Here is a 27244-nt window from a genome sequence, read left to right as displayed (position 1 = left end):
AATGATATAGACCAAGATGAATTCTCAGATCTGATTTCAAAATGACATGTGTCCACTTGGAATTTCATCCCCTACAACTGAATAACCTCTCTCTTCTTTCTATACATCTAATCTGATATGATTTTCATCATCATCTTGTAACTGATTTGAAAATATCTCTGCTGAAATGATGAAAAAATTTGTGTCACAAAAAATCTAAACTGCATCATGAAATGTTGGCAAAACTTTGGGTTAAACGATTTGAATGTGACCAAATTTGACCCCAATAGCATTTTCACTGTCTTTTACCCACATTCAGGTCATTTCCATGCTATAAATCAGTTTTGAACTTTGATACCTAAATTTGCTTGCAAGTTAGGAATATGAGAGAAAACCTTGAATAACCTGAACATACTACTTCTTGTGCAAAAATTAACTCCAAAATCAAAAAATTTGTCTTCTCTTGATTTTGGTGATATATAACATTGCTATATTAGCCTTTCGAAAACCCCTTTAATCTCAGTTTGAAAAAATGTCCCCCCTTGCTACATGACTCAAGTCTGCAAACTCTTTTAATTTTTTTTTAAAAATGTCCTAAAGTATAAACTTTAGCTTTATACCTATTTGCATTTAAATGTGTTTGAACATGCAATTCCTTATGAGAAAAATAATTTAAAATCATTAAAAAAAAAAATTCATTTTCTCTCAACCTTAGACCTCAAGTCAAACTTGGTTTGACCAAGCTGCCATGTGGTAGCACCCGATTGGTCCACCTTTGCTCGACCTGCCACCTCATCATTCAGTCAACATCTGCACGTCACCTCTGAGCTAGGCCCGCTGACATGTGTCAGCAAGGCACATTCCTGCATTATTTAACCATCGAGCATCTTGATTTTGCGAGCATGCGCTGACCGTAGGATCTGGACACGTGTCACAATCCAAGCGTTTGATCTGTTCTGGCACCACCTCATCATGCTCACATTTTGGTTTAAATGTTCTTGCATCATCTTCTAGCCTGGCATTTACATCTGACGCACGAGACCCACCTTGTAACATGCAACCTTTCAAAAGGCTCTTGTCTTGAGACACAATGCATTACGTGTAGAATTGTATTTAAATCCTTTCAAACTTGCCCACTTGGAGAATGTGGGATAAAAGGTAAGCCCATTCCTTCTCTTCCTAATTCATCCTGCGTGTTTTATTCCCTTTCCTTTATGATTGTTGAAAATACCTCCATCTTTGTAGATATCTTTCACATTGGACTAGGAGAGAAATTCTACATCAAAATTTAAAATGGCATTGGGTGGAATTTTAGGCAAAAAACTAGATTCTTCGTATGCAAGCTAAGACGGAATAGTAAAATTACATTTTCACCCTTCTCATTGTTGCAATCCCCAAATCCCATCCTCTTATCGCTTGTAGCAGGAATTGTCAAACATAAGTTTTATTTCCATTTTGCTGCTCACGAAGTAAGATGAAGGAAAGTCTTTGGCTCAATGTTGGTGTAAGGGGCTGGTGATTCGCGATATGAGACCTTGAGGCCGGATGGGCCTGTGCTGCAAAGCTGGGTGCACACAGGTGTGGTGTAGGCAGACGTGGGTCTTGCCGAGGTGTAAATGGGACTATGTCGTGTGCTGGGCAGACATGGTTGTGGTGTAGGATCTTGTCCGGGACATGATCCGAGGTGTAGCTTGGGGCTGTGTTGCGAGTGGTTCCCCTCCAACATAGTTGTGGTGTAGGCACGGTGTTGGATCCGGGCCGAGGTGTGATCTTGGGGCTGTGCTACGAGATGTTCCCTCTAGCATAGTTGTGGGGTAGGCGAGGCATGGAGCCGAGCTGAGGTGTATCCGCGGAGGGTAAGTGCCGGTGTGCATGAAGGATGGCTTGGAGAGTCCATCTCCCTCGAGAGGGTCGAAGTAGAGTAGTCCCTCCCTCTGGTCTCCGGGAGACAGAGGTGACGCAAAGTCTTTAGGAGCAATGAAGTGTTGCTCCGCCGTTACGTAACATGGTGAGGTTTGGTACTATGGCCAAGGTCCCTGTCTCAGTGTAGCAAAGGAGCTGGATCAATGTGGGCAGCCTGTTTCCCCTTGGGGCTGTCTGGTGTCCGAAAGCTAGGGAAGCGGTTTTCCTAGTCCTGCGGTAGGAGGCAATATGGTTTGTCCGAGTAGGAGCATTGTGGGCTTGAGGTTAGCTGTGTGGGAATGGTGTCATTGTGCTGAATGGCTAAGTGGTGCGGTATCGGTGGGGTGTGGCCTAGGGCGCACATCCTGGGTGCTTGGTTGCATGGGTTTGCATTGAGGTTGGATCTCAGAGACCGTGGTGGTCCAGTATGGCAAGCGGGATGTAGTGTCTCGGAATGATGCTAGGGAGATGCCGAGTCAAGTGGGCAGACCGTGTCAAGTATCCGAAGAGGTAGTCGGCGGACATGGCTCGAAGGAGGTGAGTCATGAAGGAAGGCTAGGAACAAAGGCTTGTGGCGCATGAGTGAAACGAGTGATGCAGATGGGCGAAGTGTTTCGGAGGTGAAGCTATGGAGTGTTCACCGAGTTGGTCCAACCGGCCAGCGTCCCACAGGGTGGGCGGATCATGGAGCTAGGGTGTGGAACTCAAGTAGGTTGTGCAACGCAAAGGGATCCGTGGATTGAGCATGAGACGGCGTGGATGCATGAGGAGGTTGGTTTGAGTGCACCGGGTGTACGAGGACTTGAGGGTCACCAACAAGGCATGTAGACATAGACCGGGGTGTCGAAGCAGTTGGGGCTCATGGTGGGGATCCAGAGTTGGCTAAGGTTGACGGTTGTTCCGTGGGGAGCAAGGGTTGGGCTTCCGTGGGCTCTGTGGGGAGCTAGGGAGACCAACAAGGGATGGAGTGTCGTGGAGGCATGTTCATGTTAAGGATTGGACTGGAGGACTCTATGAAGTTCAGAGAGGTGCCATAAGGATGTCGAGTATACCGTGCGGGTGTGCGTATGAGCCAGGAAGTTCAGAGAGGTACCGTGGAGGTATCGAGTATGCACTGGGTGTATGCGTGTTGAGCTAGAAGGTTCAGAGAGATGTCAAGATGGTGTTGAGTATGCTTTGGAAGCATATGCATGAGCTACGGAGAACTCTTGGGGGTCCAAGTCAGCCAGTGTGGATGCCGTGTTCAGCAAGTGAATCTAGGAGGTTCTCGATGCAAGGTTGCAGTGGTGCAGCGTTGGACTCAGGGAGTCAAGCGAGTTGAGCATGAGGAGCTCTGGGAGCTCGGTGCATTCTCAAGAGTGGCAAGATGATCATAGAGGATCATGATGTGGTCAAGAGACTCGTGGGAGTTGAGATCACCTATGTGGCCGATGTCGGAGTAAGGTGGGCTTATGGGAGTCGCCGAGGCGAAGATATCAAAAGGGCTAAGTCGGGGTTCAGCGTTGAGGTTGAACAGGGGTAGAGCCAGAGGCTCGAGGATGCGTGCGCGGAGCACCTAAGGAAGAGAACCAGGAGTAGGATGGTTCGGCATGCGCTTCTATTCCGCGGGAGTGTATGTTTAGGCAGTCAGATGCGTGGGCATTTGATGAAGACAGGGAGGCGTAGTCTGGGTGAACGAAAATGGTCGCACCTTATGGTGGATCAGAAGTAGGGATCGCCAGTGCCGCGCGAGGTTTTGGAGATTCTCAAGGAGAAGGCTTAACCTGGGCATAAGCATAAAATCCAGCCCCGTGACAGTTGGAACAAAATATAATCAAAGAGACTTTCTTGATTTTCCATACAAATAGATCTTTGCTTCTGGAACTATGGAAAAATATGGATGTCCATTTCTTCTAACCCTGCGGCTTTCATCCTAGCCGCGACTCCTTTGTCTATATGCTCTGATTTACTTTTAAGCGCATTCACCAAAACAAGAAATCTGTCTTTTCCTTGGCGTGAGATGTGCTATGCAACTTCGTAGGCATCTCCTTTGTCTTGAGCAGCTTCCTCTTTGCATTCCATCATGGGCCTCTGTTTTGCTGCTTCCTATGTGGATGCTCTTGGCTCTCCTGCCACAGCTCTGTTTTTAACATGGCGCTCTCCTCTTGTCTAACATGAGTTGCTTCATCCTGGCATGGGGATGCCTCTTTTTTGTTCTTTGCTGAGTTTTTTTTTGACACTTGCGTGAGCTTCCTCTTCATACAAGATGTGCTCTTATTGAATCGAATCCTCCAAATTTTTTAATCTCTCATGTGGTTTCCTGCAATAAGGCAAGAAATGTGCATTTCTTTCTGCCATTTACACCTCCCTTGCTGCATCCTTTGGCTTTTATGCATGGGTATGCTCTATAGCTATGGACTTCCCTTTCACTGTGCTTTATCTATAGTTGCTCCCCTGCAAACGACTTCTTTGCCTTGGGTTCCTTTCGCAAACCTTTGCCTCCTTCACATGGATGCTTTTCAAGGCAGCTACCCTATTTTGATGCATTGACTTTGGATTGTACTGACTGTGGCATTTCATATTTGGTAACCTATAGTAGTGTTTAGTCTTAGTTGAAACCGCATCCATGAAAAGGGCTCTTGCTAATGGCGTTCCCTTCTATTGCATGGATTCCTCTTTGTCATGCTACACGTGGGTTCCTTTTTTACATTGCCGCCTGGGTCGTGTTTTAAAATAGAAATTCCCTCTTGCTGTAGGTAGTGCTTGTGGCTTGTATTGTGCTTCAAGCTGGCAGCTTCCTCCATGAGATTGAATAGGGAAGGATAACTTTGGATTGTAATGCTCCATTCTAGCAATATCATGCTTAACTCCTCCCCAATAATCGGTAATTACATGCCAAACATAAACATACTTCAAATTGTGATACTCTTTTGCTTTTGGAATAATGTGTTGAAGGCCCAAAGTAGGATCTTCTTGTCTTTCATTCGTTGTGCCTCATCAATAATGATATATTTCCAGTCCATGTTAGGATAAAAACACGGACATAAGTAAAAACTACATGCAAATATAACCAATAATAGATCACACAGAAATGAACACAAGACACCAAGATTTAACGTGGTTCACCCAATCCCTGGGCTACATACACCAAACAACAAGTCCAATCTTATTACAATCCAGTGAATACAACCTGATTACAATCCGTAATCCCTTACAGCTCAATACCGTTGCAAGAACTAATTTCGCATCACAACATAATGAAAATACCTAACCCTAAACCATTTTATACATGTATTTTTATCCGTTTTAGGGTTACAACATGTCAGCCATATGTCAACCATAATATGTCAGCTACAACGTTGGCCACAGCCCAAAAATTATGAAGTATGTATAGTATTTTCCTGATCAGTCACCATAATCTAACAATCTCCCACTTGGGGACTGATTAGGCTCCACATTAAACAACAATCTCCCACTTGGAGACTACCACTACCACATGGGGCTCCCACTAGATCAAACCACCCTGGACTCTACTATTCTTTTATTCATGTTCAGTCTAGAAGACCAACTGAAGCTAAAGAGGAGTTCAACTTCTCTCTTGTTACAACCTTTGTCAACATATCTGCTAGATTGTCATTTGTATGTATCTTCTCTAGCTTTAACTGTCCATCCTCCAAAACTGATTGAATGAAATGGTACCGCAACTGTATGTGTTTGGTCTTAGAATGCAGAGCTGAATTTTTGGCAAGATGAATGGCACTCTGACTATCTGTGAATAAATAATTATCCTTATGAGGATGTCCCAATTCTTTCAAGAAGAACTAAAGCCATATCATCTCCTTGGCTGCCTCTGTAACAGCAACATACTCTACCTCTATAGTGGATAGAGCATTAATCTTTTGTAAACTAGAAACCCAGCTCACGGCTACCCCACCAACAATAAAGACATAACCTGTAGTACTCCGCCTGGTATCGATATCCTTAGCCAAATTTGAGTTAGCATAGCACTGTAAATCAGTAGTAGAGCCCCCAAAGTGTAAACACTTATTGGATGTTCCTCTCAAATATCTGAGAATCCACTTGACAGCATTCCAATGCTCAAATCCTGGATGACTCATATACTTGCTAACAACTCCCACTACATGGGCAATATCTGGCCTAGTACATAACATAGCATACATTAAGCTTCCTATAGCTAAAGCATAGGGTACCTTGGACATCTTATCCTCCTCATCCTGTGTCTTGGGACACATCTCCTTAGTCAACTTCAAATGATCAGGTAAAGGTGTGCTGACAGCTTTAGCATTCTCCATAGAGAAACGTTGCAACACCTTCTCAACATAATCAGCCTGAGATAGCGTCAATGTTCTATTCTTCCTATCTCTACAAATCTTCATACCAAGGATTTGTTTTGCTGCCCCCAAATCCTTCATAGCAAATGCATGTGCTAACTGGCGTTTCAACCCCTTAATATGATCCATGTTAGACCCAGCTACAAGCATATCATCAACATATAAACATAAAATAATGTAGCTATCATCATCCAACATCTTAAAATAAACACAGTAATCTGAATGACAACTATTATATCCATGCTCATGCATAAAACTGTCAAATTTCAGATACCATTGCCGAGGTGCTTGCTTCAAGCTATATAAATTTTTCTTCAATTTGCACACTAAGTTCTCCTTACCTTTGACCTCAAATCCCTGTGGCTGAGCCATATATATTTTTTCATCCAAATCACCATGAAGGAAGGTTGTTTTAACAGCCAGTTGCTCTAAATGCAAATCTTTAGTAGCCACAAGACTTAAAACAGTACGAATAGAAGTCATTTTAACAATAGGAGAAAATATCTCATCAAAATCAATTCTCTTTTTCTATGCAAATCCTTTTACAACTAACCTGGCCTTAAATCTTTTCTGACCTCCTTCCTCTTCTTTCAACCTGTAAACCCACTTATTCTGTAAAGCCTTTTTACCTGCAGGCAACTTGCATAGATCCCATGTCTTATTCTTTAGCAAAGAGTCCATTTCATCTTTCATTGTAGACTCCCACTGAATCTTAGTATTCACCTACACAGCTTCATCATAACTTTTAGGTTCACCAGCATTAGTAAGTAAAATAGAATACAAAGAGGGAGAAAATCTTTGTGGAGGTCTAATTTGCCTTGTTGACCGTCTAACATTCACCAGTGTGTGTGGTATTTGTTGTTGCAGTTGTTGCACATCATGAGGAATGGCTGGAACATCAGCTTTTGAAGTATCATCCAACACTACATAATCATCTTCTTTCTTCTCATGTTGTTGCAATAGATCTTTGTACAACACTTTCTCATTGAATATGACATCTCGACTTCTTACAATTTTATGATTTTTAAAATCCCAAAGCCTATAGCCAAATTTATTAATGCCATATCCAACAAAGATACATTTCTTTGATTTAGCTTCTAGCTTGGTTCTATTTACAAAGTCTATATGAGCAAAAGCTTCACAACCGAAAGTCTTGAGAAAAAAATAACTCACCTTCTTACCAGTCCATGCTTCCTCTGGAATACCATAGCCCAAAGGAGTAGAGGGACCTCTATTAATCAAATATACTGCAGCATTGTCAGCCTCCACCCACATGTGTAAGGGCAACCCAGCATGCAACCTCATGCTCCTTGCGTGCTCCATTATGGTCCTGTTCATGCGTTCAGCCACTCCATTTTCCTGTGGAGTCCTTGGAACAATTTTCTGTCTACGAATACCATTAGTGGAGCAATAATTTTTAAATTCATGACTGCAATAATCACCACCATTATCAGATCTAAGACATTTTAATTTCTTATCAGTCTCATTTTCAACCAAGCATTTTCATTTCTTAAAAGTTTGAAATACATCAGATTTCTGTCTAAGGAAATAAACCCATACTTTTCTAGTTGTGTTATCAATAAATGTAACATAATAATGAGAGCCACCAAGCGAAGATACCTGAGCTGGTCCCCATACATCTGTATGCACAAGCTCTAATTTCTCCTTTTTATTTTCCTTCCTAGTCTTTACAAAACTCACTCTCTTTTATTTTTCATACACACAACTTTCACAAAAATCCATATTAACACATTTCAAACCTGGTAAAACTTTCTTTGAATGAAGTACTTTCATACCTTTCTCACTCATGTGCCCAAGTCTATTGTGCCTCAGCGCTGTATCAAAATCTACAACAACTATTTGTTCTCCCTGCTCAACTGCAGCAATTGTTCCTGAATATTCATTTTTCTCTGAAACAATCAAAGTAGAAGGAACAATATGACTTGCACAAAGATATAAGGTGCCTACTTTCACACCTTTTGGTACTACAAGGGAACCTTTTGAAACCTTCCAAGTTTTATCGTTAAAAGTAACTACATAACCCTCATCACCGAGTTGCCCTGCTAAAATTAAATTTCTACTCAGCCTTGGAACATGTCTTACTTCATGTAGTAGCCAATGATTCCCATTCTGCAACTTAATCTTAATTTTTCCCTTTCCAACAATCTGACAGGGTTCATTATCCCCCAAATAAACAAGCCCAAAATCCCCTTGGACATAATCAATGAAATAACCTCTATGAGGTGTAGCATGAAATGAAGCACTAGAATCTAAAACCCATGAATCATCAACACTTTCTAAAGACATAAGCAAAGCATCCTCTTTGGATTTGTTACTTACCACATTTTCCTCCTTGTCTCCATCTGATTTATCTCCTTCATTTTTCTTTCGATTCTAGCAATCTTTCTTTTTGTGCCCTAGTTTCCCACAGTACCAACAGTCGTTTGGTCCTCTTGATTGAGACCTCTTCCCTTTTGACTTTCCTCTTGATTTCCCACGATTTCCAGAGTTACTTCCTCTCTCAGTCGTTCTGCCCCTGCTTTGTGCATTCAAAGCACTTCCTGATGTAGATCCACCTGAGGATTTCCTATGAGTTTCCTCACTGAAAACAACACCGATCACATCATCATATTTTAGGGTACTAGATCCAGGAACATAATTACTCACAACCATTACCAAGCCATTCCAGCTTTCAGGCAAAGAACACAAAATCAAGAGTGCCCTAATTTCTTCATCAAAATTGATACCCACAGAAGATAACTGACTAGTAATTGTATTAAACTCATTTAAATGATTTGCAATAGATCCACCTTCTGCCATTTTCATATTAAATAAACGCTTCATGAGAAATACCTTGTTTGAAGTAGAGGACTTTTCATACAGTGTCGCTAGGGTTTTCATCAACTCTTTTGTCGTCTTTGCTTTTGTAATATTAAATGCCACTGATGGTGCCAAGCATAACCGAATGCTTTTGAGTGCCTTTCTATCCAAAAGATCCCATTCAGCATCTGACATAGTTCCCTAATTCTTGGCTTTGCCTTCCAACAGCTTCCATAAATCCTTCTGATACATATAGTCTTCCATTTGTATCTTCCATAACTGGAAGTTCTGCCCATTAAACCTATCAACCCTCAGCTTACCCTCATCTGCCATTGCTCTCACTCAACCGTGAGACTCCCACTCAACCGTGAAACTTTCCTGCAGAGGATAACTAAAAAAAAAACTAGGCTTTGATACCACTTGTTAGGATAAAACCACAGACAGAAGTAAAAACTACATGCAAATATAACCAATGATAGATCACACAGAAATGAACACAAGACACCAAGATTTAACGTGGTTCACCCAATCCCTGGGCTACGTCCACCAAACAACAAGTCCAATCTTATTACAATCCAGTGAATACAACCTGATTACAATCCGTAATCCCTTACAGCTCAATACCGCCGCAAGAACCAATTTCACATCACAACATAATGAAAATACCTAACCCTAAACCCTTTTATACAAGTATTTTTATCAGTTTTAGGGTTACAAAATGTCGGCCATATGTTAACCATAATATGTCGGCTACAATGTCGGCCACGGCCCAAAAATTATGAAGTATGTACAGTACTTTCCTGATCAGTCACCATAATCTAACAGTCCACCCTTGAAAGCTTTGCTCGATCTCTCATAATGAACTCATACGTTGTGACAAGGACATTAAACTTCATTGCACAAACCTCCTTCGAATAGAGTCGCACTTGTTGATATTTTCTGCCCACATAATAAATGCAAGACAATGTAAGAAGCCAATTGTGCAGTTCACTCTTCCAGTTGACCATGACTGCATTGGGAACAATTATGAGATGTAGACCATAATTCCCCTTGTACTCCATAAGATAAGCTATTTGTATCTTTGGCTTCTTCGAAATGGGCCATTTCTCTTCTTACAAGATCTTGAGGAACCTTGGGAGAACCAAAGACATTGAAGAAACTTGAACATTGCTCAATTTTGGTCACTGGTTTTGCATTCTTGGCTCCCTTCTTAGGCTACTTTTTCATTACCTTTTGGGTCAAATTTTTACTGGGCAACCACTCAATTTAAGTTCTTACTGCACGTTCCAAAATAGGCTCATTTTCATCTTCCATGTAGTATATCTTTGTTAGCACACTATTCTTAAAATATGGGTTCTCATTAAAAAGAATTCCAACTTGAAACCCTTCTCATCCTTGGCACTATCAAAGCAATAACATTGTATGTCTTTCAAAAACTTCAAGGCACCTTCATCACGTTCTGTTCTGTATTGCCACAACATCATTGTTCTTCATGGCAGTTAGCCAAAATTCAGGGACTCCCTTTTCATAACTTATCCCCTTTTGAAAACCTATGAGAATCACTATTCCATACATATTTACATTAATATGATGAAATTAGTCGGGCCCCAAACGGGTTCGACTAATTTTTTTTTCATTTACAAACACCTGAAGTGCCAACTGATCCATTAACCATCTGGAATTAATTTAAATCAAATTCGACCAATGGATCAACATTTGAAACTCATTTTATCATTGATATGCAAACTGTCAACTTTGTGCCAGGAGGTCCTTTGACTGGCCTTCAAATCTAAGTAGAACATCTGATCAGGCTCTGAAAATCGGTACACTGATTCTTTGTTCTGCATACTCCTACCCTGTCGAATCTCGTCTCATGAAGAATTCGGGGTCAAACAATATTCATTGTCGAAGTTACCTTCTCTGAATCACCTGCAGATAAACATGTTAGAAAACACTAAATTGCGTTCGGATTTGGCTTTGAAAATTGGGTAAACAGACATTTGGGGGCATGACAACTGGGGTGTTGATTCTTTGTCACGAGGAGAGTATAAATATGGGATTTGGGCTCATGACGAATAACTCGGTGCAAATGGTGAATGGTCAAAGTGAGCTACTCAAATTTGCAGACTAGAAACAATGTCAAAATTTTTTTTTTGCAAATGAAAATGACCTGGAAAAGTGTACAAATGGATTGTTTAAGATTTGAAAATTGGCACACTTAAATTATTTTCAGAGGACATCATAGTGGTACAATCCATTCGAACTCACCTACCATAGATTTTAAGATATGACACCACAAAGGGGTACTAACAAATCTGCACCTTTTGAGATCAGTAAAAAAATCAAAAGTTGCATTTGGAATTGCATTTGAAAACTCATCAAACGGATTCATCATAAGCTCAAAATTGAAATAAAGCAAGTCTTTGATCCCTAGAATGCAACACAAAAGGAATTTTCTCATTTAGATCAACTGGTCAAAAGTTATAATTCGTCAAACAGGGCCTCCCAGAATTTAGAACTATTTGCATCAACATGACAACAATAAAAGACCAACTTTGAGAGATTCAAAACCTAGTCAAACAGATTCAAAATGACTCAAAATCTGAAACATAGGCTCTCAGGTATGGACACTAAATATTCCCAAAGCAGTGAGTCATGAAACATTCCTGGGTGCGAAATATTCAATGACAAACACAACCTCCTATCACTATTTGACACTAAATGCAGATTTGACAAATGCTCAAAATGAGACCTCACGGAATGGCTCAGAACGACAGTTTAACTTCATGGAACACATAGGTGCACTAAATGAAAGGTATTAGAAACATTAAACACCTCATGAGACTCAAAGGTACAACCAGGTACATGTGCATTTAAAAGCTTTTATAGGGCTTAATTTCTCAAAATTTTCAATATATGACTAAAAATTGACCATGCAATTTTCAGTCCCAATAGCCATAGCGTGCACCATTCCTAGAGCTTGCCACAAATATTATGCCAAATTTTCTGTATAAGAAATTAAAGAGATTGCCCAGAAATTGCACAGTAGCCAATGTTAAAATTGGAAAATTTGCACCAGCAAATTGAGTTTAATAGAAATTAATTGGCATACCTTACAGAAAATTTCTAATTGTTTGCATAGAAATCAAGGCAGGACCAAATGCCAAAAAAGAGCATCGAAAACATTTAGTCACCACCTTAGACAGTAGGGACTAACAATTCCACATAATACTTTTGAAATTGTTACAAGTCTTTTAACTTAAAAAATAAATAAATCAAAGTTATGACTTTTGTGATTGTTTTTGGGCAAAGTTTTGAATTGATGGATACATCGGTACTTTTTAATTTTCGGCCATGAAACTAAAGCATACATTGTGTTTTTTTACACTGATTAGTTTATACTGTTCTTGTCGATTACAATTCAATTTCCTAACATTTGTTTTCCACTTCTTAGATCGGCGGGTTGATCAGCAGGGTTTATTAGATAAATATTGGTGGAACAATTTTTTTCCCACTCTATGATAGGGGTTCCATTTCTATCTCCAAATTGTGAGAAGCAAGTGTTTTATTATGAGACAAGAGAAGGTGATCGGTCTCTAACTTTGCGTAGATATCATCTATTTGCGGCTGTGATCGGTCGCCCACACAAAAAACACGTATCATTTTGTGGACTTCAATCCAACTACATCCAGGTATCTTTTGTATCCCTCTATCTTTCATCAATTTCCTTATCCTATGAACCTCGTTCCACCTACCCGCTTTTGCATAAATGTTTGAGCAAAGTACGTATGGTGTACCATTTGTAGGATATAAAATGTCCCAAAATGAGTGTTATATAATAAGTATCCTAATATTTGGATAATAAGTATCCTGATATTTGGCGTACAACCTGAGTTGGCCTAGTGGTGGAGAACTTGTACTCTTGAAAGAGAGGTCACAAGTTCAAATTCCACTGGGGGGTAGGGTATGTACGCCTCGTTTGTAGCACCAAGTGCCTCTCAAAAAAGAGTACGAGGTAGTCCCATATCACTGTCACCGTACGTAAATCCAAAAACTATGACATAGTGTCGTGGACTATAAAACCCCCTTTCCTTTCCTTTCTAAGAGGATAAACTCACCTTTCCAAAGTGCCTTCAGTGAATGAGGAGGCTCCTCGATACTGATATCCAACAATTTCAAGCTTAATTAAATGCCCAACACTTCTTGAATATTCTTCAGCCGCTTCGCTTCTCCTCCACCTGAAACAAATAGTTCACAGCTTCTCGCAATAGGTTTGAAGCTTTGCATGGTTCCAAATATATACACTACCCCTCACCTCAGCCACAACAATAGTAAGAAAAATTGACAAATTGTAGACTAAAATTAGGGCTCCTAGATATTTGAACATAACATGTTTTCCTAGGTCAATATACTATGAGTTTTTTTTTTTTTTTTGGGTTACTATCTATGTAATGAAAAATTTGATTATTTGCATTGCTACCAATGTTAGAGGATGCTAATCTTAACTTGGTCTTAAATCAAAATGGACAAAACATAAGCATTAAGCATTGAAGAGATTATTAATGGGCTATAGAACCATTTTTGACAAACTTTTTTAGCAACAATCAAAACCCTTGAAAAGAAATTAATTTTTTTTGAAAGGGATTTTAGTAAATGAAAGCAATTCTATTGAAAAAAAGAATTGGATGCCCAATACTAGATAAAACAAGAAGAGGCAGGAGGGGTAAACAAGAATTCAAAAAGTAATCTGATTTAATGAGCAGTAGACGAACACAACCGGAAAAATGCAAATGATAATAAGAAAACTTCAAAAGGCTTACAAACTTCAATTCCTCTCTCGTCCTAAAGATTCCTTTCCTATTTGCTGATTTGTCCTGAAATGTAAACAATGCAATGCAACAGTAAGGCAAAATGTTTTTAAGGAAAACAAAAATGATTAAAGAACAATACCGATTAAAATGAGAAAGCAAATTGCCAGAGAACATAAACTGGAATGCTGAAAGGCCATATCGACGATGTAAGAATTACATGTGGAAGGCCACATCCACCATTCTGCACAGGTCTTCCCACCTCTTGCCACAACGTGCACCATTCCTAGAGCTTGCCACAAATATTATGCCCAATTTTCTGTCCAAGAAATTAAAGAGATCGCCCAATTGCACAGTAGCCAATGTTAAAATTGGAAAATTTGCACCAGCAAATTGAGTTTAATAGAAATTTATTGGCGGACCTTATAGAAAATTTCTGATTCTTTGCACAGAAACAAATTGGAAAAAAGAGAGCACCGAAAACATTTAGTCCCCGCCTTAGACAGTAGCGACTAACAATTCCGCGTAATACTTGTGAAATGTTGTTACAAGTCTTGAACTTGGAAAAAAAAAATCGAAGTTCCGACTTTTGTTATTGTTTTTGGGCAAAGTTTTGAATTGATGGATACATCAGTACTTTTAAGTTTCGGCCGTGAAACTAAAGCATACATGGTGTTTTTTTACACTGATTAGTTTATACTGTTCTTGCGCATTACAATTCAATTTCCTGACATTGTTTTCCACTTCCTAGATCGGCTGGTTGATCAGCAGGTTTTATCAGATAAATATTGATCGAAACAATTTTTTTCCACTCTATGATAGGGGTTCCATTTCTGTCTTTAAATTTTGAGAAGCAAGTGTTTTATTATGAGACGAGAGAAGGTGATCGGTTTCTAACTTTGCGTAGATATCATCTGTTTGCTGGTGTGATCGGTCGCCCACACAAAAAACATGTAACATTTTCTGGACTTCAATCCAACTACATCCAGGTATCTTTTGTATCCCTCTGTCTTTCATCAATTTCCTTATCCTATGAACCTCGTTCCACCTACCCGCTTTTGCATAAATGTTTGAGCAAAGTACGTATGGTGCACCATTTGTCGGATCCAGCTCAAAAAGGAGTGTTGCCATGAATTCTCCTAACCCTATATTCACATGTGATTTACAGGCGCCAAGCAAACTCAACCACACAACTGGATCGGGCTTCATTGGCATTTTCACGATGAAGTTTAACGCTTTCTCAAAAAAGCTAGCACGACCAAGAAGGTCAACCATACATACATAATGATCAATTGCAGGCATGATGCCATAAGAGTCAGACATCTGATTGAAACATTTACAGCTATCATCCACTAGATCAACATGACTGCATGCAAATAAAATAAAAATAAAGGTTATATTTCTTCAAAAACCCTTAAAGCCTCGTCAAGAAACCAATGTTGTGCATATCCAGTAATCATGGCATTCCATGCGACCATATCTGCATTACACATTCTGTCAAACAATTCTCTTGCCTTCTCTAGTATTCTGCACTTTGCGTACATATCTATTAGTGTACTCGTCACAATATCACAGAACTGAAATCCACATCTAATAATCCTTCCATGGATCTGCAATCTGTGTTTTAAAGATGCCAGGTTGACACATAGAGGAATAATAGCGGAGAAAGTGAATTGATCCGGCTGGACATCTAGTCGTTGCATTTGGTAGAACATTGTGAACGCTTGTAGAGGAAGGTTATGCCTTTTGTAAGCTGCAATTATCATATTCCATGAATAGATATTTGGTTGAGAAGTTCCATCAAAAACATTGCGAGCAACCACCAAACTTCCACATTTATCATACATTCGGATGAGTGAATTGGGTAGCAGAGTGTCTCTGGTAGCTGTAAATCCAAATCCGTTGCCATGGATGTGAGAGTGGATTTGCTTACCCTTTAATAGGACATTTTTGGCTCTGCAAGTGCGCAAAAGATGAATATATGTAGGATATGTTGGAAGTGAAAGAGTTCTGAGAGGGCGGTGAATCAGAACTCTCTATATTTTATTTAAAAATTACTGATTTCAAGTCTTTAATCATATATATCAGAATGAAACATTGCTGGAAATTGAAACATTCACCATGAACATAAAGAAAATGCCAACTCACAAAATATTGAGACACAGATTTTGCCGGTTGGGAAACCCTCAAAATTCCTCAAACGGGATTCGTCATAGGAAGAAAAACCACTCCGTAAAGCTGTTATCTTTATTGCTTCAAATTCCTTTACAATCAGCAGAAAGACTGCTCAGGGTGTTCAACCCTTTTTTTGTCTTGCTGTTCTTTTACAGTCTCATATACACATACACATACAAACGTATATGTTGCATCTATACATGTATACAAGCTTATAATATAGTTTTTGAACACAACTTTCTTTTAGAACATTTACAAATCTTTATCTGTTTCTTTCAATGCTTTTTCACACATTGCCACTTTAGATTTACAAATGATCTCTATAAATAGAAATGTATTTTCAAAATAAATCACTTACACATAATCAACTGAACCAGTTAGGGTTGTTAAGAACCCTCTTTTTACAATGCTGTTTGAGAAACCAACTAGAATTAGTTAAAACTCGAATGAGTCCTTTCCTTATAAAACTGTTTGTTGTATCTTTCTTTGTTTTGTTCAAAAACAGTGCATATAGTGATCTGAGTTCAAAGAAATCATTTAGCTTTCATGACAAATGCCATTTTCTTCTCAACAATATCTTTTACTGTCGAAACTTCATTTATTTCTTTGCATTTTGTCTCAAAAAAAACTTCATTTAAGAAACTATTTTGAAGAAGAAAGTTCTCCATACAGTCATAACGAAGAAAGTTCTCCATATAGTCATAACTAAAATTTGTTTTGATTGTCATTTTTACTTTCAACTAACTGTCTTCTTTTCATAAATTTGTTTAGGGTTTAAAAAAAATGCCCTAACAGATCTGCCATATGAATCTTAAAAAAAACCCGACAGTAGCAAGCAAAGGAAATTTATTATAATAACTAAATTTCTTTGCCCTCCTTTTCTTTAAAAATTCTTTCGAAAACTTTGATAAAAAATTATTGCATCCTGACTGTGCTTTCTTCTTTTTTATTCAAAATCATTTTGATTAAACACATTGTCAAAACCCTTACTTTTTTCAAAGAAGTATTTGACTGTGTTTACTTCAATGTCTTTTTGCCAATTTTTTTTTTTGAACTGAAACATATTTTATGACCCAGTCCCCTTTTTATTTCCTTTTCTTTCAAAAAAATGAATGAATTGCATTTCCATTGTGACATACCTGAAGTGTTTGTTCATTACCTTTGTTATCCTGAAATGCATTTGAAGATACCCGTTCCTTTTAAGAGCATCTCTTTCATTTTAAAAATGAACCCATTGTTCATCTCTCGAGCATGCACAAAAAAGAAGACAAATGAGTATCATAGTATCATAGCATGAAGACCTTTTTTATTTATTTTAATTTTACATTTCCAAATACAAGCAAATGTTCTGCAAACCTTTCAATATAGTCATTTAAAATGAATTTCCTCTTCAAACAAACTTCCATACACACTGAATGATTTTTGCAGAGAAAAAATTATCATCAAAATTTGCAAAGAAAATGAATCAAAAAACCAGTTCGCATTGTTTTAGAACAATACCCACAACCGTAAGACTTTTTAATTTCAGTTTGAAATCCGCCATACAAAGTGGACATTTGGAAAAATCTCTCATGTCATGCAGACCTTCCTTAAATGCTTGCGTACTGTGCAAGTGCCACGTTATTACCTGACTTCATGTCATGTTACGAATGTGCCGCCAAACATTTCTTTTTAAAAACTGCCTTTAATATATGCCATGTTTACAAATTTTAATGCATATGCCGAGTGTTAAATGTCTTTGATATCACCACCTTTTATTTACATATTTTGCCGCATTTTGCCACCTTTCTAAAAGGTCATCATGGTCAACAGATAGTATAGAAGAGGGTTATGGGTAGTAAGAAAAATGTGTATAACATCCTTCAAATGACCCTCTATGCGGAGCATTCAAAAATTCTAGATGAGATGGGTAATTGATGACATTGCATGAATTTGTTGCTCTTCATTGTGGCACAATGAAAAAATAACTTGAAATTCGTGTGATCGAAATTCCTTGCTTTTTTTAGGGAATGAAACAAAAAAATACTTCCAATATCCTCTTCTTACTCTTTGCAATGCTACTACTACTAAATCTGAGCTTCTCGCAAGGCTTAGAGAAATCTCAAGTTTCCTCCATTCATCGGTCATGTTTATAGGTTTAGAAGTGGGTAAGCTCCTTGTTATGGACTCAACTGATTGATGCAGGATTTTGAGTGAAAACCACTTTAACAATTGTTGCTTCTTTGAAATTTTGTTGTCCAATGACATCCTTATGGATTCTAAAATATGGACCAATATTGTAAAATGTAGAAGTATGTCAACAGATGGGCTAAAATGGAAAATGGGGGAGAATATTCATTTCAAGGAGGAAATTTTGATTAGGGGCATGCCATTGGCCTTTGTTCATTACAACCACCTTATGAGGCCCCTTAAAAGACACACTTTGGCTCCTTAGTGGACAACTATATCTCCCCTTTGAACAGGTGGAAAAATCTATCAGAGGGCCTTAGGGATATTGTGAATCTTGTCACATGGGCAGTGGATCTCCAAAACCTATTCAAGCACATTCACATCCCATTGTTTCCAATGGAGGACAAATTTATCTTGTCTAAGAGTTTTTTGGGTTCATTCTTATTTAAATTTAAATACTTACGTTTTGTTAGATGCTCTACTAATTCTAACAGTTCAGGCAAGTGTGGAACTGTCAACTCCTAGCAAAGATTAACTTCTTTTGGTGGACAACCTTTAATGGTAAGATTCTCATTCTAGATGACCTTAAGAGGAGAGGTTTTCAATTGGTTGTTGTGTATTACATAAACTGAATGAAGAAAGTACCAACCACCTCCTTATCTATTTCCCTTTTGTCTCATCGATTTGGTATAAATTTTGGGAAGATTTAATATTACATGGATATTTAGGGACGATTTGAAATAATTTTTCGATAGTTGGGATTGCCCGTCCTCACATCATACTTTTATCAAACAACTATGGAGACTAATCCCTCCCCATATCTGTTGGATCCTTTGGAGGGAGAGGAACAACCACATCTTAAGGAATTGTGAAAACTCAGAGGACATCGTGCTTTCAATCCTAGAAAAGTTGTTGATGGAAAACATCTACGTTTGTAAGTGGAAGACCTTATGGATCCCTCTTTAGAAAATGACTGTAAACTGGCTAGAGTGTAGGAATTGCCAAGAAATTTCTACAACCGTGACAATTCTAAGAGGCAAGCTAGATTGAATACGAGATGGTCAACACCTGACCTCCCTTGGTTAAAACTAACTTTTGATGGGGTTGTCAGACATGAGAAGGTTGTGGAAGCTAGAATTTATTAGAGATCATAATAGAAATTTCAATTTTGGCCTCCATTGGAAACTTGGGTTTGGTCTCCAGTAATTGAGTGGAAGCCATGGACCTATTCTAGGGTTTCAAGTTTACTCTATCAATAGGTATCAAATGGGCAATAATAGAGGGGAACTCAAAGTTGATTGTTGAAGCCACCAAGGGAAATATGGAAGCCAGTTGGAGGATTGACAATATCCTTTTGGACATCATATTTATGTTGACAATATTGGAGAATTTTATAATTCAACACATATTTAGAGAGGGTAATGTTATGGTTGATTCCTTAGCTGCAATTGTTCTTCAGAAGGAGGGGGTTCTATGTTGGAGACAATTGGTGAGCCTCCCAGAATCTACTAAATCCCTTATAGGAAGAGAGCAACTTTTACATTCTCAATGAAACAATTCCTTTTGCCATGTTGGAACCAAACATTGGTTCCTCTGGATGACTTTGCGACAAGTGGGAGACCCCAATTTTAAGTTTAAACTCAAATTACATTGATATGGGAGTAAGCGAGACCCACCATCCTCTAAGTATTAATGACTTGATGTAATGCCCCGCCGGGAGATCCTTGGAAAACAAGGATGAAATACAAGCAAGATATTTTTTTTTTTAAACAAGTGTAAGTGTACATGATAACAACATACACAGATCACAAAGATCGCAACGGAAGACTGACAATCATCCAAACACGAATGGATCTCCAAATGCCACTACTAACCAAAAACACAAACAAGAAAACATAAGAGATCCACCAAGCTAAAAGACAAATGTTGACTCCTAAAAATAGGCTAAGTCTGAATTTCTGAAGCCCTAAAATTTCCTAGAATCTTTATCTTAGCCCATAGAGGTATGGAACCTATCTCAAAAGATTCGTTGCATATATTAAAATATATCTTGAATTAAATATACGTTAAGGAATTAAATATATGTGAATTAAATATACATCAACTTATACTTAAACGATATATTTTAAACCCCTTAGGAAATCTATTTTGAACTAGGAAGGTGGAAAACCAAAAAGGGTATCCAAAACCAACTTTCAAACTTTTGTTTGACAAGCTTAGATAGCCCCTATTTTTTGCGCAAAGCCACAAAGTGCCAATTTTTGTGCGAAGATGTGCTGCATGCCTCGCGAAGAAGTGCATTTTTCCACGAGAAAGTGCATTGTCATGTGAGCAAGTACCCTTCCAATAGCATAAACTGATGTTGGGTTTCGCGTGAAGAAATGCAAAGCTATGTAAAGAAACCCAACATGCCACACGAGGACTTGCATTCTCATGTGAGAAAGTAAAATCTCACACAAGATCTCAAATCAGCACGCAAGAACAAAAAGTAACAAAAATTTAAGGAAACTACAAAACAAAGTTCCTCCACACCAGGGAGTACTAGATCCACATTTTGAGGCAAGAACACTCGAACCATAACTAAAGAACATAAAACTAGAAATAACATCTAACCATCTAATCAAGTAGCAAAGGAAAGAATAGAAGGAAAACATCACAGAGTACGAAAAGTAACATCGCAGTGAATGGAAATAACAAACTAAGTACATGATTCCTCCAACCATCAATAGCATCATAAGACCATCATGGGCCCTAGCCATCTCTGTGTGTAACATCCCAAGCCACCGATCAGATCATCAGTATTATCATAATAGGGATGTCACTACTAAACATGCTACAACATAAGCATAAGGAAATCTAACATGCTACAAGTAAAGCATAAGATAATCCTACAAGTAGATAACATCACCTATCACTTGCTAATCATCATAGTAAGGAAATGCATCAATAATAACATCATCTAAACATGATATACAAGCATGTCAATGAAAGCATAAATCACCAGAAAGCATACTCTAGAACCTGAAGTGCCAAGTGAACACATCCAGAAATAGTTGCACTAGGATGAAATACCATCTTTGTACACCGGTCCCTAGTAGTGATATAGGAAGCTACACCTCCCAACCGCATGGCACCCATAGGTCCACACCTGCCGTGCTGATGGAGATAATGATCTCCAACCACAAACACACGCAAAGAAAACATCCATGGCTAACACACACGCCAAGCAGTATGATGACTAAATCCAAGACATAGACAATGCATAAACTACAAGTCTTTGTTAGAAATCTCAATGGGCTACTAAGTAGGGGCTAACATCATGGAGAGTCACTTGGAATCGACAAGCCCAAGCTGGTACTGGCAGCTCTCCACTTCCCAATGGAAGGAGCACATCCTAAATCATTTCATTATCTTTAAGTTTTATTACCAACCAATGTTTAAATTTAATTATCACTTGTTTACAAAGCTTCTGCATGCCAACCCTCGAGAAATAAGCATCGGGCTATGGAGATAGAAGCCCCCTCCATATGCTACCCTACCCTACCCATGCTCATCCAACGATGAGTGCCCATAGGCATGAAAATTCCCAACACAATCCCAATGATCATAACTTTCAGAAGTACCACAGAAGATTGGGCCTCGTAGGTCACCCAAAAAATATATGTGCATGTACTTGTGTATGGCGCACCACCATCATGAAGATCAAACACAAGGACTGGATGAGAACACAAGCAGAAAGTCACTCAACTGAAAATAGACTCAGGAGGACAGACACAACACACATCCTAGTGCAACATAAAAAAAGCAATAGTGGTCTGACCGATATCCAAACGAATCATCTAGGTCCATGAACTACATTGTGTCAAGAAAACCCAAGAAAACAAGCTGGCACACAAAATGAGGTAAAAACCCCAAACTTTGGAATTTTTTTGAAATTAAAACCCATTTGGCCCTTGGGTGCAAAAAACCCCGAAAATCCAAAAATAAATGAATTTGGACATCGTATGCAAAAACGACCAACATAATAGCTTGAAATCCCAAACCCCCATCTTGAAAATAGGGAAAATGTTCATACCTGACCAACCAGGCAGAACCAACAAATAGAAACGGAGGGGAACACTAGTTCTTAGCCTCCTAACATTTTGCTATAGGAAAAAAAAGCTAAAATAGAGTGAAAACAATAAAATGAGAAAGCCCTACCTAACAACAAAAGGGGCAGAAATTGAAACTCACACAATAAAATAAATCGCCTGCTAAATCTACCGAAAATCACGGCAAAGCATGGTCTACCTGAGCCGAATCCAATGAGACCAACCTCGTGAAGATCCCACGCTCACAACTCCCAGAACGAACAAAAGTCCAATCCTTTAGAAGAGAATTTTGGAAAATGCTCTCCAAATTCTCAAATCCAAAATAAAAAGTGAGAAATTAAATTCTTCTTTCAACACTTATTCACTTTTTGAGTGAATAGTCGATTAGGACAAATAGCCAACTATAGCAGCGAGGCTCTAAATCGACCCAAAAAAAAAAGATTATTCTCCATAACGAAAATTCACCTTAAGGCAAAGCTGCCAAAAAATAAATCCAAAAAGATTTAAAGCCCAAAACCCAAAATCACAAAAAATCACTTACCACTTTCTCAACAAGAGAACCTCTAAATGCACACACATGCTCATTGGTCAAATCACATAATGCAGATGAGTTGGGATTTACTAATCACTGAAAGGTTTTAATTAAAATAATTAAAATATGGATATGTCGACCTTACAGGGAGGACATTGGTAAAATATGAATAGCTAAATCACTAACTCCATAGGCCATTGCCAGGGATATAAATCCTGCACACTAAAACACACAATCAAGTGCAATTGCATATAATATAATAGCCATAGCAATTAAAGCATTAAATAACTAATTAATCCATTTAAACCACTCTTGTTTGCAGAAAGCATAAAGATACATAAATGAAGTAAATCGTCATAGCATAAAATTCATCACATAACATAATCAACCAATATGTCCAATAAACCATAAAACCAGATATCATTATAGATCTACTGTCATCTCAAAATAACATCAACATGCTAATATGATAAACTAAACAACATAGCAGTAAAGCATCTATGGTACTGAATCAAAGTATAACATCTGACCCTCAAGTCATCTCAAAGTACATAAAATAAGAGTATCAAGAATATCTTGAATCAAAATAGACAAGGTACAAACTGCAAACACAAGAGGCACTACATCCTCCCCCACTAGCATAGGCTTACTCCTAGAAGAAAGCAAAAAGGTAGGGGTACAATCCCCTCAATCGTGTAGCATCCTCCCAAGTTGTAGAGGTCTCATCGCTCGGGTCCCATTGGACCCTTACCTGCTCTATGTATCGACCTCGCAAGGTCGGCCTCTGATGCTGTAGGATACAAATGGGCTACAAAGTAAGCTACCCATCCGCTACGTGCAAAGCATCACAATCAAGAACATGGGTCACATCTAGAATATACTACCTCAAAACAGAAACATGAAAAACATCGTGGATGCGTGATAGGCTAGGTGGTAACACTAGTCGCTATGCAATAGTACCAATCCTCTCAAGGATCTCAAAAGGTCTAAAAAAATGTGGTGCCAACTTAGAGCCTTTCCCATAATGGATGGGGCTCTTCCTCAGATGCACTCTCAAAAATACCCTATCACCAACAGAAAAGTGACAATCCAACCAATGGGCATTTGCATACTTCTTCTGACTGTCTTGAGCAGTAACCAAATACTCCCTAATGTGAACAACTTGCTACTCCATATCCTAAAGCATCTCTGGACCCAAAAGAACATAGTCCTCTAAATGGTCCCAACTCAAAGAGGTACATCATGGTCTACCGTACAAGGCCTGAAAAGGTGACATGCCAAGAGAACTATGATACCCGTTGTTGTATGCAAACTCTACAAGGTACAAATAGTTGTCCCACTTCACTTGCCTATCCATAACATACATGTGAAGCATATCCTCCAAAATTTGATTCACTCTCTTAGTTTGACCATCGGTCTCTAAGTGGTAAGCTGAACTAAAATTGAGTTGCACACCCAAAGCATGTCGGAGAGATGTCCACAGTGCAGAAGTAAACACTAGATTTCTATCTGAAATGATCCGATGAGGAATCCCATGCAAACGAACAATATCCACCAAGAAAACATGCGCTACAGAAGAAGCTATGTAGGATGCTCTCATGGGTGAAAAATGTGCTACCTTGGACAACTTTTCCACTGTCACCATGATATAATCATGTCTCCACAATGACATAGGCAACCCTATGATAAAATCAATAGATATTGTATCTCACTTCCACTCTGGGATGGTACATGGCTGCAAAAGACCCGCCAGATGCTAATGCTTTGCCTTCACTCTATGGCACTCAAGACATCTAGCAACAAAATCAACAACAACATGCCTCATCCCTACCCAAAAGTACAACTATTTGAGATCAACATGCATCTTCTTGACTCTAGGATGTGCAAAATATGGTGCACGATGCACTTTTGACAAAACCAAGGTACGAAGATCACCTAACACGGGTACATAGATACGCCCCATGTGACATAGTAGTCCATCAGACTCAAGCAAATAACCTAAAAATCTCCCCTCAAGGGTATGTCTGAACTTGATCTTCACCCTCACCTCATGATACCAACTGTCACTAGGAAAAGCCTCCAAGATATGGCCTTGCAAAATCCACTCCTAATGACATCACTGATACCTCATGTCATCTCCTACTCAAGGCATCCACTACAACATTCTCCTTCCCTTTAATGTAATGAACATCAAAATCATACTCACACAAGAACTCCATCTAATGACGCTGTTCTGCATTCAGGTTTGGCTGAGTAAAGATATACTGCAAGCTCCTATGATCGCTATGCAACTCAAACCTGTGGACCAAAAGAAAATGGCTCCAATGGACAAGGGTATGGACTATGACTGTGAGTTCCAAATCATGAGTGGGGTAGTCTAGCTCATGGTTCTTGAGTTTCCTAGAATCATATGCAATTACGCGACCATCTTGCATCACCACAACCACACCTTCCAATGAAGCATCTGTGCAAACCATAAAAACACCTATAGGATTAGGCACTGCAAGGACTAGTGCACTGGTCAAACACTCCTTAAGAGTATTAAATTCTACCTTGCACTGGTCTGACCGAACAAACTTCTTCCTTTTCCTTTGAAGAGAAGTGATGGGATGAGCTACTCGTGAGAAATCCTTCATGAAGCGACAATAGTAGCCTGCCAATCCCATAAAACTACAAACTTTTGAGACATGAGTGGGTACTGGCCAATCCATGATAGCACAAATCTTTTCTAGATCCATTGCTATTCCATCACCTGTAATGATGTGTCCCAAATACTTCACCTCGAACTAGAAAAGCCCACATTTACTCAAGTTGCGATACAATTGATGGTCTCTCAAGCACTGCAATACTTGACGTAAATGGACTTCGTGCTCCTCCATAGTCTTCGAGTAGATCAATATGTCATCTAAGAATACAATGACACACTGATTGAGGTAAGTGCAAAATACACCATTCATCAAACTCATAAACATTGATGGCACATTGGTTAACCCAAAGGGTACAACTGTGAACTCATAATGCCCATACCATGTACAAAAAGTTGTTTGATGAATATCAACCTCTTAGATACGGAGCTAATGATATCTCAACTTAAGATCAATCTTCAAGAACATTCATGCTCCCTTCATCTGATCGAGCAAGTCATCTATCCTCAGCAAAGGATAATGATTCTTCACTGTCACCTTATTCAACTACCGATAGTCAATGAACAAACACAAAGATCCATCCTTCTTCTTCACGAAGATGATTGGTGCACCCCATGGGGATACATTGGGACAAATATGACCCATGGCCAAAAATTCCTCCAACTGTAATCTGAGCTCACTCAACTCTTGAGTAGTCATGTGGTAAGAAGCTTGTGAAATTGGCTCCACTCCTGGTACAAGATCAATCTAAAAATCAATGTCATGTTGTAGTGGCATACCTAGAATCTCATTAGAAAATACATCAGCATACTCACGAAGGAGCGGGTGATCATCAAGTGTCACCGTATAGCTCTCAACTTCCTCAAGATCACTGAGAGACATAAGAAACAACTAGCAACCTTTTTGCACACTCCGCTTTAGCTGATTTGCTGAGATCATACGAAGTAAGATTGGTCTCGGGACTCCCAAAAGTTCCACCTACCTACCTGTGTCATCAACACACTATACCATCTCACGAAGACAATCAATATTTTCCTGATGGGTGGCTAATCAATCCATGCCCAAAAAAATTTCATACGATCCTAGAGGTAGAATGCATAGATCCACTATGGTGGTGAAGGTTCCCAAATTCAAACTCCAACTGCTGACCAATGATTTTGCAACCACTTTGGAACTTGTGGCTAACTCAACCTGCCACCTATCAATTTGATGCATTGCCACTAGCCCACATCGCTGAATAAGAGATGGTGAAATGAAAGAATCAGAAGCACTAGAGTCAAACAAAATTGAAGTTGAAATACCATGCGACTTACTTGTAGCCTTGACTACTATACTTTGATGATCTGCTTGATGATTATCAATCGCCATAAAGACTCTATGATTCCTATCCACATCTCCTATAGTAGGCTCAGATCTCATTGCACCCTTACCAGGTCTTAAAGATGGTTTGATGGAGTACTCAAAATATTTATGGCCAGGTTGGCCATGAGTAATAGTTCCCTGAAAAGTTGGAACCTGTACTGTGACCACCCTGTGTGACACTAGGATAGGATGCATTACCCCTACTATAATTCTATTGAGCACTCTGAGGAGGATGATCCTACTATGATTTCTATCCTTGGTTATGGTGATTTCCTTTCTTACTTGAGGTACCAGAGTCCTGTCCATTCTTAGACCAAAACCTAGTTTGAAACTTACGACATTGTCCACCCTTAGAGGGTGCTGACTAAGTTTGGCCCTTCTCTAAGGACTAAGAATACTGTGCATCTTGACCTAAATTCCTTGCACCTCA

At 39.0% G+C, this 27244-nt stretch overlaps 1 protein-coding gene across 1 annotated transcript; it reads right to left on the bottom strand.

Annotated features, from left to right (window-relative positions):
• Positions 1-11974: 11974 nt before the first annotated feature.
• Positions 11975-27009, bottom strand: LOC149578250 (pentatricopeptide repeat-containing protein At2g13600-like). The gene is made up of 5 exons (XM_089799815.1): positions 26766-27009; positions 15253-15725; positions 14739-15163; positions 13151-13270; positions 11975-12038 (listed from the first exon to the last, which is right to left on the bottom strand). The coding sequence occupies exons 1-5, from the start codon at positions 27007-27009 to the stop codon at positions 11975-11977; spliced, it is 1326 nt and encodes a 441-aa protein (XP_089655941.1).
• Between the last annotated feature and the right edge of the window lie 235 nt (positions 27010-27244).

The sequence above is a fragment of the Cupressus sempervirens genome, chromosome 1 (assembly GCF_028749045.1).
Source record: "Cupressus sempervirens isolate cs-2001-9-10 chromosome 1, ASM2874904v1, whole genome shotgun sequence".
Lineage (NCBI taxonomy): Eukaryota > Viridiplantae > Streptophyta > Pinopsida > Cupressales > Cupressaceae > Cupressus > Cupressus sempervirens.
This window is presented reverse-complemented; position numbering and strand designations above follow the sequence as displayed.